Genomic DNA, 16511 nt, shown 5'->3' on the forward strand with positions numbered 1-16511 from the left:
GTGTCAGCAATCTAATCTCTTGCTACACCTTTACAAAAACATATGGCTCTAAATAAAAACAAGTTTTAGTAAGTATCTCCACTGAATAAAATTTCTCATAAATATTGATTTATTGCAGTGGTTCTCAATACAAATCACATGTTATTTAAATTATAACTTAAGTTGCTTTAAACTTTTATTTTTGATGGGGTTTTTTTCATGTCCTGGATAACTGAGAACCTATAAATATGTAGAAATTGAATATCTGGTAAGTATCATAACTTAAACTTTAAGGTCAGCACCAGAGTTTTCTAGAAAAATATTCAGATTTTTTTGTGGTTTTAAAGGCTCTACGTTGAAGATGTTAAGAAATAAAGGCATAGGCTACTTTATTTTGTTTGCCCCTCTGCTCTCGGCTCCCATACAGAGCTGTCGGCTAGAGGTAACTCTCAGCTGCTCCCCCCTTTTTCAATCTCTTCTTATTAAAGTAAGAGTTAAAGAGCTAAATATAATTGAAATATTGTCTACCTTCGACAGAAAAAGGAGCTAAGTCTATGAAAGCAATGTAGCAGTGTTGCTAGTTTTGATTTCCAAGGCATAACAAAGTAGTTTATCATGATTCAGCCAAAGTAATGAAATAACTGTTTATTGTCAATGTGTTTCTTCCTATTGAGCAGTGAAAGTAAATAAAACGTGTTACATATCTTTTGCTTTAATTATTTACTTACTGGAGGGTTTTTTGTTAGTGATGCAGAGCCAAGGCTAACAACTAGCTCCTCGCTTCACGGGCTCTAACGGAGATTGTGCCATTCAGCAGCGCAGCTGTTGCTGCTGCTACTCTTTGGACTGAACCATTGTTCTAACAATAGTGGGGGAGGGACCTAAAAATTAATTCTTATTTTTTTCTTAGATGAATGGCAGATTTACTTAATTATTTGTTTCTATTACCTTTCTTATACTGATATTATTTAAATACAAGGGCTTCTTTCATGATTTCTTTGAGGGGGGACAATTCTAGACTTTTCCCAGATTAGAGGGGTCTGGACCCTCCAGCCCCCCGGAATTAATGCCTACACTTAGCAACTACGTTTTAGACTCCCATTCTTCCAACCCAGAAAAGGAATTAGACCAGAGCATACTTAGCAACCCTGAACAGGAGTATCTAGTTTACATACTTTAGATCAACATTAGATTATTTTTCTTCTTTTGCTATTTTCTTTGGCTTATTTTGTTTGTATTTCCTTTTAATTACTGTAAAGCACTTTGTATTGCCTTGTTGCTGAAAATGTGCTATATAAATAAAATTATCTTTAACCTTTACTTCAGTAGCGTTTTTACCAAATACCTTTTTAGTCTTAGTTGAGTATTCGGTTGGATGACTACGTACATCACCAAGTACTTACTAGGTGATGTTGTGTATGTGATGTGGAAGCCTCTGTCAGAGACAGTAAAGTCAGAGTGAAAGTGGATCCATGCAGCTGGCCCAGTTGTTTGCAGAGGTGGTGGTGATGCAGTATTGCAGTATTTCCCAAGAACTGGGTCTTCTGACAGAAGGCCATCACGAATCTGCAACATACAAACAAGGCATTTGAAAGATATGCTAAGTTAAGCTAAAAGCACACAACCACAAGAAAACAGTTTATATTATTTTAGTACTTTGATTCAGAAATTGTACAAGATGCGCCTTTTAACCTCTTGTGGAGCTCTAGAATACCAGAGATAAATGTGGTGTGTTTTACTTGCTGTTCGTACCTCCAGAAAATCATAGTTGCAATCAGGATGCTGTTCTATGCTAAGAGTCCCAAATGCAAATGTAATAAGTAAGCCAGGATCCACAGAAACTGTCCAGTAGCAGTCTCGCCCTGGTGGATAGTTTCCAGGGTAACCAGGTGAGTTTATGTTGCCATATGAAGCAGTCAGATCACCACCACACACTGAGAAGACACAAAGAAATCAACTTCATTTCTGTTTGAAGCCCACCAGAAGTCAAAATATTTTTGTTGAGCTTTTAAATGGTTTTTAAAATTTGAAAATTATTGATTCAGCAAATTCAGAACACATGTCTCCAAATACCTGGGTCTTTGGACTCCCACACAATTGTGAAGCCACCAGCATTAACAGAATGATCCGAACGAAACCAAAAGTACAAAGAATTGTGGGAGCTGTAAAGTTCTTGAGGATTATTTTGCCCACAGTATTTTCCAAGTATGTAAGCAGAGGGATTGTCCCCATCATGAATCTGTAGAAAGTCAAAGTTGCAGTTGTTGCTGCTCTCCAGATGAAAGAATGGAAATGTGATGCGCAGAACCTGTAGATGAGAGTGCACACAATTTCAAGAATGAAATCAAATTCTAATAATAATGTCTGATTTTTACATTTGGTTCAAATATTGTATTAACACCTGAGCAATGACAAAAAATACTTTTCATCCATAGTGAGTATATTTATAGTTAAACTGTAATTTTAAAATTGAACATACTTAGTGTGGCTCAAATCAGCAATACTTAGTTTAAAAAGTTTTCCACTCCTATCAGTTACGTGGTAGCAGATCCTTTTTCATGGGCCAAATGGCAAGAATCCAAGTTTTAAGCAGACACTAACGTACCTTATTCGGATCAGTGCGGACCACCCACGTGCAGCTGACCAGGTGATCATACTCATCATGACCTGGGTTGTTGGGATAACTGAAAGAACCAGCAGGACCAGTCAGCTGGCCTCCACACTCTGCAAAATGAAGCCAGACTTACATCAGACACTTAAACAATGGTTGGTTTATTATATATAGTTGGTAGAGCTGTTGCCTTGCAGCAAGAAGGTTCTGGGTTCGATTCCCGGCCCCGGTCTTTCTGCATGGAGTCTCCATGTTCTCCCTGTGCATGGTGGGTTCTCTCCGGGTACTCCGGTTTCCTCCCACAGTCCAAAAACATGACTGTCAGGTTAATTGGTCTCTCCAAATTTCCCCTAGGTGTGTGTGTGTGTGTGCATGGTTGTGTGTCCTGTGTGTCTCTGTGTTGCCCTGCAACAGACTGGCGACCTGTCCAGGGTGACCCCACCTCTCGCCCGGTACGCAGCTGGAGATAGGCACCAGCAACCCTCCTGACCCCATTAGGGGACAAGGGTGTAAGAAAATGGATGGATGGATATATATATATATATATATATATATATATATATATATATATATATATATATATATATATATATATATATATACAGTCATATGAAAAAGTTTGGGCACCCCTATTAATCCTAACTATTTTTATCTCTAAATATTTGGATGTTTGCAACAGCTATTTCAGTTTGATATATCTAATAACTGATATAAACAGTAATATTTTAGTACTGAAATGAGGTTTATTGGACTAACAGAAAATGTGCAGTACGCATTAACACAAAATTTGACAGGTGCAAAAATATGGGCACCTCAACAAAAAAGTGGCATTAATATTTAGTAGATCCTCCTTTTGCAAAAATAACAGCCTCAAGTCGCTTCCTGTAGCTTTTAATGAGTTCTTGGATCCTGGATGAAGGTATTTTTGACCATTCCTCTTTGCAAAACAATTCCAGTTCAGTTAACTTTGATGGTCACAGAGCATGGACAGCCCGCTTCAAATCATCCCACAGATGTTCAATGACATTCAGGTCTGCGGACTGGATGGCCATCCAGAATATTGTAATTGTTGAATATTGAAAACCACCCTTGAAGCCAACTGCAAGCCACTTGCACAAGTGTCCATCAAATGTGGCATATACCAAGGAGATGCTCTGTCCCCACTGCTGTTCTGCATAGGCCTGAACCCCCTCAGCCAAATCATCAACAAGACTGGCTATGGATACCGACTCAAGAATGGGGCCACAATCAGTCACCTCCTCTACATGGATGACATCAAGCTGTACGCCAAGAGCGAGCAAGACATCGACTCACTGATCCACAGGATCTACAACACTGACATAGGGATGTCATTCGGACTAGACAAGTGTGGTCGGATGGTTACAAAGAGAGGGAAGGCCGTCCACACAGAAGGGGTCTCACTCCCAGAAGGAACAATAGCAGACATTGAGGACAGTTACAAGTACCTGGGAATACCACAAGCAAATGGCAACCTCGATGAGGTCACAAGGAAAGGAGCAACAGCGAAATACCTCCAACGAATAAGGCAAGTCCTGAGAAGCCAGCTCAATGGCAAGAACAAGATCTGTGCCACGGATATTAAGACTAGGAAGCTACTAACCATGCATGGAGGATTCCACCCCAAATCCAGCACCCTGAGACTGTATACAAGCCGTAAGGAAGGAGGCAGAGGACTAGTGAGTGTGAGAGCCACTGTCCACGATGAAACATCCAAGATACATAAATACATCAAGGACAAAGCCTCAAAGGATGATGTGCTCAGCGAATGTCTCAGGCAATGGGGAACAGAGGACGAGGGGCTGGAGGTACCGTCATGAGAGGACAAGCCCCTACATGGGATGTACCACCGACAAATAACTGAAGTTGCTGATATCAGGAAATCCTACCAATGGCTGGAGAAAGCTGGACTCAAGGACAGCACAGAGGCACTCATCCTGGCCGCCCAGGAACAGGCCCTAAACACCAGAGCAATAGAGGCTCAGATCTACCACACCAGACAAGACCCAAGGTGTAGGTTGTGCAAGGAGGCCCCTGAGACAGTCCAGCACATAACAGCAGGGTGAAAGATGCTGGCAGGAAAAGCATACATGGAACGACATAACCAAGTGGCGGGCATAGTGTACAGGAACATCTGTGCAGGATATGGACTGGAAGCCCCGAGATCGAAGTGGGAAACACCCCCAAAAGTGGTGGAGAATGACTGAGCTAAGATCCTGTGGGACTTCCAGATCCAGACAGACAAGATGGTGATGGAGAACCAACCGGACATTGTGGTGGTGGATAAAGAACAGAGGAAAGCCGTTGTGGTGGATGTAGCAATACCAAGTGATACAACATCAGGAAAAAGGAGCATGAGAAACTGGAGAAATACCAGGGCCTCAGGGAGGAACTGGAAAAGACCTGGAAGGTGAAGACCACAGTGGTGCCTGTGGTCATCGGGGCCCTCGGTGCAGTCACCCCCAAAATGGAGCAGTGGCTAAAACAGATCCCAGGAACAACATCAGACATCTCAGTCCAGAAATGTGCAGTTCTAGGCACATGCAAGATACTGCGCAGAACCCTCAAGCTCCCAGGCCTCTGGTAGAGGACCCGAGCTCAGAGGATGTAAGAAACCACTCGCGGAGGGTGAGAAGGGAATTTTTTATATATATATATATATATATATATATATATATATATATATATATATATTATATATATTATATATATATTATATATATATTATATATATATAAAATTCTTACTTTAACAGATGACAATAAACAAGTGAGATGCGAAAAGTTTCAGTTTGAATTCAGTTGCCCAATAATCCTGCTCACATAGATACTGTGCTAAAAAAGCTAAAATCTCACTTCTACTTTTTTAATTATTCATGTTCGAGCGGTTATTAACATTTGTATTGACCAAGAGTGCAGTAGATGTTCAACAATAAAATTAATCCTCAAAACTACAACTTCACTGTATTTATTAATCTATTCTTCAATAATCTCTGCCTCCAATCTATCTTTTATGCCGTTCCTTAAAGTTTTGCTTTAATTGTACCAGTTTTATACCTTGTTGTGGGGTCTGGCAGAATGGGCCTGTCCACTGGGCAGTACAGGTACATGTGAATCCATTAATGCCATCAGTGCATGTTCCTCCATTTTGACAGGGGTTGCTTAAGCATTCATTGATATTCTGATCACAGTGAATTCCTTGCCAGCCAGGGTTGCAGTTGCAGATGTAGCCAGATGCTGAAGTGGTGCTCTGCAACACACAGACATAAAGAAATTAAACTACGTTTAGTTTCATTTTAGACTTAATTCATTTAACTTGGGGTCTATAAGTAGGTCTCATCATAAGATGCAAATCCTTCTTTAATTGAATAACTCACCTATATTTAAAAGGTAGGTATTTTTCCCAAAAAATATTTCAAAGTATTGACAATAATACAATTAATAATGAATCTAATTTAAATATTTCCATTATACATGTAAATGTATTTTTTAATGAAGCAGGTAACATACCCGATGGCAGACATGATTTCTAAAATGCTTCTGAGCATATCAGCACATCCTTTAAAGGAACTTGACTTGAGATGAAAGGAGCTACTTCTGACATTGACTTTTTACTTTTCTTTAATAGAAGGCACTCCTAGATCAGTGCTTCTAATGCTATGAAACTGATGTCTGAGAGCAAGTTAAATAGGTAAGTACAGGTCCTCTTTTTGTAGCAGTGAAGTTGTAAACCTCCCAGACAATGCAAACTAGTGCCACCTATTTTAGCTTCACAGATATTGACAACCCAATGGAGGTGTTCCGTCAGTCTGAGCTCCCCACTGGAGCAGCTATGCTTTTCTTAGTACTGGTTTTTGAAAGAAAAATCTATTTTTATACGGAGCCCGGGGTTAACTGAGTATCCGCTCAGCAGCCTCTCTTCCACCGCGGTGCTTCCCAGCTAGGAAGCAACATCCAAACCCTGCTCCTGCTGTCATCCTCTCTGCCGGTGGGATTATCCGATAAACGCTCAGCGTAGCTAGCATCTCCCACGAGCAGAGACCAGACTCGGTGGGCCCGGCACCCCGCCTATCCCGCTCCTCTCTTCCAGTGGGAAGAGAGCACAGGAGCGGCAAGAGGGCTGAGGCATCAGGACGAGGTCGGCGTGCTGGGGATCCAGGCATCCCTAGAATGGTGTTTTTCAACCACTGTGCCGCGGCACCGTGATCATCAGGTGTGCCGCGGCACCGTGATCATCAGGTGTGCCGTGGAAATTATCCAATTTCACCTACCGTATTTTCCGGACTATAAGCTGCTACTTCTTTCCTACACTGAACATGCGGCTTTTCTGTAGATTTTTCTTCAACCACCAGGGGTTTCTTTAGCAGGAAGTGAATCATTGGAAGTCAAAATTGGAAATCAAAGAAGAACATACTAATTTTCATTTAGAACAAGCACATGCTAGCAGCAGGCACAACGGATAAATGTTTTCAAACTCATATGATGCAGCTTCTAAGTTGAGGAATATCAATCTGGCAGGACAGGAGGGAAATAAAGCCGCTGCACGTAAACTCGGCGCGTAATCATGTAATTTTCTTATCACTAGATGGCAGTAGGTACAGAGCATTTTACATTAAAACAAGAGAATTAGTGATGCATGAACGTTACTACATTCATGCATCACACACGACAGTGTTGTGGCTGTTCAGGTGTATTTTTGAAGTGGACATGCTAAGTGCAATTTGAAATAAGAAATGTAAAATATGATAAAAATTAATTTTTGTGTTTATTTGATTCCGATTCAAGACACTTTGACAAGAATGACTATATATGTAATATGGGTCGCTACAGGGTGTCTTTGTTTCCATTTTTGGTTGGTGGTGTGCCTCGTGATTTTTTCAATTAAAACAATGTATCTTGACTTAAAAAAGGTTGAAAAACACTGATCTAGAAGATCTGGTGCCCATCAAAGGACATGATGTACCCCATTTGACAAGACGGGCGAAACAGACGTTCGCTCCTAAAACAGTGCTATCTTGCGCTGAAGAAAAAGAGGGAGCCATTTTCCCGTCTGACCGTTATTTATACAGACCAGGGTGGGGCCCACCCAGTAGATGGGCGTGGACTAAGCTTTTTTCAGTGCTGCACTGCGTGCGACGGATAAACCCACTAGCAATAGTCTTAAAGGGCAAAGCCTATGCGAGATGGAACATCTGATTTAATATCATCAAAGACACACCCAGCTCCTGTGGACAGCCTCCTTCTACCAAGGCAGATCATTATGTATTATTTCTTTGCCTATCTTTACGTTTAACCTCTAGTTTAGGGGCACCCTTTCACCAAACAAAAGGAATGGATTTAATTTTGTTTTAATAAATTCAGTTCAGGATCAAGGCTGTTATTTTTCTCTGCAACCTTGACCCACGGATTTTCCGTCACATCTCAAATATTTCATCTAGAATATTACAAACCATTTTGAGCATGATTTTCATCAAAGTATACAGTCTTCAATGAGTCTTCTTCAACTTTCCTGTAACACTGACCTCTACATGATATTGTTAAATTGGTTAATATCTCTGTTAGATTAATAAGGTATTTTACATCAGCTGAATGACTGACAGTAATCTCTGAGAGAATCTGGTTCCCATGTGTCATGCTGAAGCACTCAGGAGGAAGAACAATACATTTTCCCTTAAAGGCCTTATGTAAAGCCTTACTGATGGATTTGTTGACAAGTCAAATTTATCTGCCAGTCAGGTTACAATCAACATTTACTGTGTTTTTACCATAAAGAATCAGTCAGATGAAAAACTAAGAAGGCAGAGGAGAACATTGACTCATTTTATATAAAGTAAAGTGAAGTTAAAAAGAAATGAAAATCCATACATTCATTTTCTTTACACCCTTGTCCCTTAGTGGGGTTGGGAGGGGTGCTGGTCCCTATCTCCAGCTAACGTTCCGGGCAAGAGGCGGGGTCAACCTGGACAGGTCGCCAGTCTGTCACACGGCAACACAGAGACACACAGGACAAACATGCACACACACACTCACACCTAGGGACAATTTAGACGGACCAATTAACCTGATAGTCATGTTTTTGGTCTGTGGGAGGAAACTGGAGTACCTGGAGAAAACCCACGCATGCACAGGGAGAACATGCAAACTCCATGCAGAAAGACTGGGAATCGAATCCAGAACCTTCTTGCTGCAAGGCAACAGCTCTACCAACTGCGCCACTGTGCAAACCAGAAGATCATGCTGGAGAGTCTCTGAGAACAGTTCTTCAAAATATAGTCAGTGTTTTCAGCACAGCTGAGCTGACTGTCCAGGAACGACCCAAGGTATTTAAAATTTGCCACAGTTTCAACAGGTTGGCCATCGAGAGAAACTGGAACCACTTTAAGGTCTTCTTTAGATTATTTAATGAGCTCTACATTCTTAAGAGAATGAAAAATTAATAATAAATAATAAAGACTTTGCGGTATTCTGATTTAGTAATGTAATTATATTAGTTGTGTTACCACCCCCACGCCACTAGAGGCAGTAGCAACCCCAAAAAGATGAGACTAAGGAGCAGATTTAGAAGTTCACCGAAAGCTACAGAATTTGGCAAAAACGGTGAGTTTTGCTGAAGTAATTAAAGACACAAGTTCAAATCCATGCTGAGAGTGTAACTCCTTCAATCAGGGCTCCTCCGCAGCTCTGATTGGCTAAGCAATGTAACGTGATCCTCTGCAGCAAGTGATGGCAAAGCGGGGCGTCATCACGACTACACAAGTGTGTCTTTACCTCCGTGGCAGAGGCTCCGCCGAACCCCTGAGACTGACTCACCGAACCCCAGGGGTTCGATCGAACCCAGGTTGAGAACCACTGCCCTAGATCTCGCTGAGACATTAGTCCACTAATCCTGGAAATGTTCTTCAGGTGATAGAAGGCCGACTTTGTAGCTGTATTTATGTGTCTCTGAAGCTTCAGGTCTGAGCTTCACAGCTTTTCTTATTTTAACATGCACAACATGCATATGTGAAGCTAGGAGGCAAATCTCTTACCGTACAATGCCCATTGACACAAGGGTTGTTAGTCTCACAGATGTTGCTTATCTGGGTGCAGCCAGATGGACCATAGCCATTGCCAGTGTATCCTTGTGGGCATGTACACAAAGGGAATGCTGAACCTGGTACATAAATAAAAATTAATAAAAAGGGTATGACAAAGATCCGATGAGCTTTTGCTGACCCTATTCTTGATCATAAGTTATGTACAAAAATTCATTGATTTAGTGTATTAAACAAAATTATACATTTTGAAACATCTCTCTTTAGCCAGTTTAACATGCTTTATATCCCACATGATGTTCTAAATTCAGAGACACTTGTTTTACCTGGGCTGGAGGAGCAAATAGCTAGAGGATGACATCCTCCGTTGTTGGAAGAGCAAATATTACTTTGTGTGCATGTTCTCCCATCCCCCTCATAACCTGCACAAATACAAGACAAAACATTAAAAATTTAAATAAATTGATAATTTCCAGCTTTGTAATCTTACACAAATATATTTTTTTTAATTACTGATATATACAGTGATTACTTGTCATATCTGTGAATGCAATACGTTTCATTAATCAGTACATCTGTAGATCTACTATTGCTAAACAATAACTTTACAGTTATACCAGGGGGGCAAGGACCACAGTGGAATGAACCCATGGTATTCATGCACTGGACCATTGGGGTAGTAGAACAGCCACCATTATTTGTCAAACATTCGTCCACATCCTGACAGCTGTAGCCATTTCCTTGCCAACCTGAAATATACAATAAATCAAGAACATGTACTCTTAGACACATTGTTGTCCAACTTTAAATAAAATAAGTGGATATTTAGTGTGGTAGGAAAAACGAGAAACTTTTGGAAGGATAACTGCAAACAGAGAATTTAAAGTAGGAGCATTCAACTCCAGTCATTGGGGGTCTTTGTTCTACACCTTTTAGAAGTGTCTCTGGTAAAACAGACTTCAACCAAATGGTTAAATTACCTTCCTGGTATGCAGATGAATTGAATACATTCTGAGTTTGTTATCCCCAAGCCCCAAATTCATGCAAGGATTCAATGCATGATTATAAAGTGCTGGAACAGATAACTATGCAATTTTATGCACAAAATGAGCTCATTTTAGATTTGATACTTCTCATGGGTCTAGTTGGGACAACTCAATACAACTGTCCTGGGTTTGATTCCTGACCCTGAGACTTTAGCTGCATGTCTTCCACCCATTCCCTGTCTTGTGACTGACAATGAAGGGCTCTAGTGCAGCAAAAGTTTTTGAAATAAAATAGTTAGGATAGGAGCAACAAATGGATGAAAAAGCATTTATGGGTATAAGGGAGAAGACCTCCACATGTCTGAGGTCTCCTGGTCCTCAGACGATGCTGCAACACTCATTGGCTTGACTGTGTCATTAAAATTACTAAATTAATCTTGAAATACTTCCAGAAACCATTGTTGGTAAACACAATCTGTTGTGCCATTTTGTGCGGCCATGATGCCAATAGGAAGCCATTGAACACTGTTCAGAAGCGTTGTTGTGTCCTATGGGCCAAGGCTCATTTGATATGGACTGTTTCAAAGTAGGTTCTTGTTCTGCATAGTGTAGGGATGCAAGTTATGTAGTAACGAGTTAATCTAAAGTTGGCTGATCTTATTGACTGACTAACAATCAATGAATAAGTGCCCAGATAGCGATAGTAATTCAACATCGACTTATAGTCAGAAAGGTTGATTTTTGGTTGAGGTCGACGCTGATGGTGGATCTACTATCAAACAATCATCAATTTCTAGCCAAATAACCAATGTTGAAGAGATGTCATTGAATCAATGCTGTTATGTGGTTGAATTATAATGGTTGGAATGCCAATTTCTGATCAATGTTGTCTGTCGTGGCTCTCCTCCCCCTCTCCTCTTTGAGCTCTATGAGAGCATTTTATTATAGAACAGGGGTTAACCACGTTTTAAATTAAGCACTAAATTAAATTACGCACTGTTGAGGATAGTGGGTTGTGATTCGTTTCTGTACCTTTTCTTACTTGTCCATAAAAATTATTGTTGACTGTGGGTGATATGTTGACACAAAAACATCTATCAATCAATCAATCAATCAAATGTATTTGTATACCACATTTCAGCAGCAGGGCATTTCAAAGTGCTTTACATAATTAAAATAAAAACAGCATGTGACACTGAATAAGTGAGAAAGAGAAAGAGATTTTGAAAAAAAACAAAAACAAGTCACTACAAAGCTGCGATGGACTGGCGACCAGGGTGACCCTGCCTCTCACCAAAAATGTTTGCTGGAGATAGGCACCAGCATTCCTCCTGACCCCACTAGGGACAACGGTGTAAGAAAATGGATGGATGAATAGAAGTCACTACAAGGAGTGGAGCTGTCCACCCCATCCCCTATTTACATGAGTAGTATATCCCAAACACAGCCTCTTTGCTGTTGGCTTGTTAGTTCAATGATGAATTATGATCAAAAAGGTTGAATTTATGGTTAAGATCGATGATTGATGGTGGATCAACCATCAAACAATCATCCATTTCTAGCCAATTAACTAATGTTGAAAAGATGTCATTGAATTGATGTTTTGTGATCAAATTGAAATGCCAACGTCTGATGCAGTGTTTTTCAACACTGGTCCTCCAGGCACACTGCCCTGCAAGTTTTAGGCATTTCCATAATTCAGCACACGATTTCAATTGATGGCTGATTTACAGAGTTTTGCTGAAATGAAAACATCTGAAAACATGCAGGTCAGTTTGACTTGAGGACCAGGATTGGAAAAAACTGCTAAGCAATTTTGAATGAAAGTATGTTGTTTGTTGCTGTTAATCGCCCACTGATTCAATTCAGGTGTGTGGCAGAAGGGAAACACCTAAAATATGCAAAGCAGGTGGGCTGGAACACGGATCTAAACCTGCTAATCACTGATTCAGTCTTTTAGTTCTTGGATTGGTAACTGATTGAACAGAACTAGAGTATTACTAGTTGTGTGGGATCTTTATCAGCATATGGACATTTTTGAATGAATTTGATCATCAGCTTATTTGGAAATGTTTGTGGTTAATGGAAAATTGAATCAGTTATTTGATGGAAGCTTATTCTGTATTTTAGTGATGGCCAAATGAAGCCTCGTGAAGCAATGAAGTGTCCCAGCCCATTGCTCATGTTTAGTAACAGGAGAGTAAATAAAATCTTATTTAACTAATCTTTTTTAGTTATTAAAATTATTTGTAGCCAATCCTGGTATATGTTGGCTGTCAGTGGCTGTTTTCTTTTGTCATCGATTGATTTGACAATAGACATTTGTTTTAGTGTTTTTGGAGTGCAGAGTGCTTGTTGGGGCAGACAGTATTCTTTGAGTTTTGATTTGCCTTCCGATAAACTAAAATTCTTCAAAAATTATTTTTTTCTTAGATTTCTATTGGCTCTCTGATCTGATCCCTTATATTTTTACTCATCAGGCCAGAATTTTACTCTTCCAACAGCTTTAAGTCCGTTTCTGCTGTGAAAGACTGATATATCTTTGCAGGACAAAGAAATAGTGGAAATTTCAAGAAGATTAGAATTTTGGAGGTGATTTGGAGGGTTAATAATTTTTATTTGAGAATCTTGTGAGCGATCATCTCAAAATATTCCCAGATGTCAGATTTTTTTCTTCTTGCTGGCTCCATTTCAATCAAGTTTATTTGTGTAACACATTTCAGCAACAATGCAGTTTCAAAGTTCTTTACATAATAAAAACACACAAATATAAAGTCATAAAATATGCTATAATCAACAATTGAGAAAACCGGGAACAAACATTACATTTTGATGAGTGACATCATCAAAATCATTAATACACATGAACTATGTTGGTCAAGGTTTCTTTTATTTCAGCCACTACTGAAAACAAATATTCCTCTGCTGCCCGATCAAATACAATAACTCATGAACTGGTGTTATGCCCAGAAACGCATGCCTGCCCAAATTTGCATCCCGTCGCAGGAGCGCGCATCACTCTAAGCTCTCGCATATTGATGAGAAAACGGACTGAAATATGACCAAAGAGGAAATTTTAAAGATATTTGTAACATTATCACATTTCTTAACCATGTAATCCCTAAAACGGTGGGTTTTATTTCGCAAATTACTTGAAATAAATATGGTTTTTACACCTTTATTGACACGAGTCAAAAAAATTTTTCAGTCCGTGTCTGTTGTAAACGTTCTCCGCAAATGGTTTGAAATTCTCTGCTTTGTCTTTTGATACCATAATAGCTTAAAAGCATTACAAAACAGAGGCCTATTATGTAGTACATTTTAAATCATGCTTAACTTTCTAGTCTGTTAATGTAGGAGGGAATGCATTTTAAGTTATGAGCCTGAAAATATTTGCATCCATCTTGTTGATATGAAATTTATAGTAATAGCTCAGAAAACAAGTGTCATTACATAGAAAAGGTGAAATCCTTTCAGTTCTTTATTTCCCCCAATTAGCACATGGATGCAATTTTGGGCAATATGGATTTCCAGCCTGCCACAATATGCATCCCCTCTCTATTCCCCTCAAATATTATCCTATGGATATAAAACTTATACCAGCAGTCCATGAAACTATTCTCATTATGTAGAAAAAGTTATTTCACTCTGAACTCTATTTCTCCAAGTTAGCACAGGGACACATTTTTGGGCAATATGGATTTTCAGCCTGCCAAAATATGCATACCCCCACTATTTTCCTCAAATATTATCCTATTGATATAAAACTTATACCAGCAGTTCATGGAACTACTATGATTGTGTAGAAATAGTTATTTCACTCTTAACTCTTTATTTCTCCATGTTAGCACAGGGATGCATTTTTGGGCAATATGGATTTCCAGCCTGCCACAATATGCATCCCCTCTCTATTCCCCTCAAATATTATCCTATGGATATAAAACTTATACCAGCAGTCCATGAAACTATTCTCATTATGTAGAAAAAGTTATTTCACTCTGAACTCTATTTCTCCAAGTTAGCACAGGGACACATTTTTGGGCAATATGGATTTTCAGCCTGCCAAAATATGCATACCCCCACTATTTTCCTCAAATATTATCCTATTGATATAAAACTTATACCAGCAGTTCATGGAACTACTATGATTGTGTAGAAATAGTTATTTCACTCTTAACTCTTTATTTCTCCATGTTAGCACAGGGATGCATTTTTGGGCAATATGGATTTCCAGCCTGCCACAATATGCATTCCCTCTCTATTCCCCTCAAATATTATCCTATGGATATAAAACTTATACCAGCAGTCCATGAAACTATTCTCATTATGTAGAAAAAGTTATTTCACTCTGAACTCTATTTCTCCAAGTTAGCACAGGGACACATTTTTGGGCAATATGGATTTTCAGCCTGCCAAAATATGCATACCCCCACTATTTTCCTCAAATATTATCCTATTGATATAAAACTTATACCAGCAGTTCATGGAACTACTATGATTGTGTAGAAATAGTTATTTCACTCTTAACTCTTTATTTCTCCATGTTAGCACAGGGATGCATTTTTGGGCAATATGGATTTCCAGCCTGCCACAATATGCATCCCCTCTCTATTCCCCTCAAATATTATCCTACTGATTTAAAACGTATACCAGCAGTTCATGGAACTACTCAGATTATGTATAAAAAGTTATTTCACCATTAACTCTATTTCTACATGTTAGCACAGGGATGCATTTTTGGGCAATATGGATTTCCAGCATGCCACAATATGCATCCCCTCTCTATTCCCCTCGAATATTATCTCACTGATTTAAAACTTATACCAGCAGTTCATGGAACTACTCTATGTAGAAAAGGTTATTTCACTCTTAATTCTTTATTTCTCAAAGTTGGCACAGGGATGCATTTTTGGGCAATATTTCCAGCCTGCCAAAATATGCATCCTCCCCCTCTATTCTCCTCAAATATTATCCTACAGATATAAAACTTATACCAGCAGTTCATGGAACTACTCTGATTGTGTAGAAAGTTTCTGATTGTGTAGAAAGTTATTTCGCCCTTAACTCCTTAATTCTTCAAATTAGCACAGGGATGCATTTTTTGGCAATATGGATTTCCAGCCTGCCACAATATGCATTCCCTCTCTGTTCTTTTCAAATATTATTATAGTAATATAAAACTTATGCCAGCAGTTCATGGAACTATTCTGGTTATGTAGAAAAAGTTATTTCACCCTGAACTCTTTATTTCTCAAAGTTAGCACAGGGATGCATTTTTGGGCAATATGGAATGGGGTTAGGATTCAAGCTATCTTGATGACCTTCCCCATCTGGTCCAATGACTCAGTGGTTAAACGGAAGGTCAAAGGAAAATGCACTGGCTGTCGCATGTCGTCAGCAATTTTCTGATCCTACTGGAAGCAACCGACCAGAAAAGAGTCAATATCATAATTAATGAAGAACAGACTGTTGTGGAAACAGCTAACAGCGCCTAGAACTAACAAAATCTTATAAATTGCTAAGTAAGTTAAAAAATCATTGTAATACGAAAGGAAAAACATTGAATTTAATGGATAATATGTATAAAGTGTGTACAAAAAATTTTATACAAGAAAATGATTAGAAATATCATGGAAGAAACTTATATATATATATATATATATATATATGTATGTATTCAAACACACCAACATACAAACACACACACCCCTACACACAAAACACACACATATATATATATATATATATATATATATATATATATATATATATGTGTGTGTATAGGCTGGAAATGCATATTGCCCAAAAAAGCATCCCTGTGCTAACTTTGAGAAATAAAGGGTTAAGAGTGAAATAACTTTTTCTACCTAACCAGAATAGTTCC

The 16511-nt window shown here is 39.0% G+C and overlaps 1 protein-coding gene across 2 annotated transcripts in view; it reads right to left on the bottom strand.

Moving 5' to 3' along the window:
* The window catches only part of cubn (cubilin (intrinsic factor-cobalamin receptor)), a 162197-nt gene that overhangs the window by 110313 nt on the left and 35373 nt on the right, over window positions 1–16511 (bottom strand). For both annotated transcript variants that reach the window (XR_014085253.1, XM_081601345.1), the window contains exons 9-16: window positions 10259–10390; window positions 9968–10063; window positions 9636–9760; window positions 5665–5857; window positions 2585–2703; window positions 2053–2287; window positions 1732–1913; window positions 1383–1545 (exon numbers count right to left, since the gene is read on the bottom strand). Coding sequence is in view for 1 of the 2 variants with exons in the window: in XM_081601345.1 (XP_081457471.1) it covers window positions 1383–1545; window positions 1732–1913; window positions 2053–2287; window positions 2585–2703; window positions 5665–5857; window positions 9636–9760; window positions 9968–10063; window positions 10259–10390 (1245 nt within the window). In the remaining variant the exon portion in view is untranslated. The remainder of the gene's footprint in view (window positions 1–1382; window positions 1546–1731; window positions 1914–2052; window positions 2288–2584; window positions 2704–5664; window positions 5858–9635; window positions 9761–9967; window positions 10064–10258; window positions 10391–16511) is intronic.

Source organism: Poecilia reticulata, chromosome 20 (assembly GCF_904066995.2).
Source record: "Poecilia reticulata chromosome 20, P_reticulata-male-v2, whole genome shotgun sequence".
Classification (NCBI taxonomy): domain Eukaryota; kingdom Metazoa; phylum Chordata; class Actinopteri; order Cyprinodontiformes; family Poeciliidae; genus Poecilia; species Poecilia reticulata.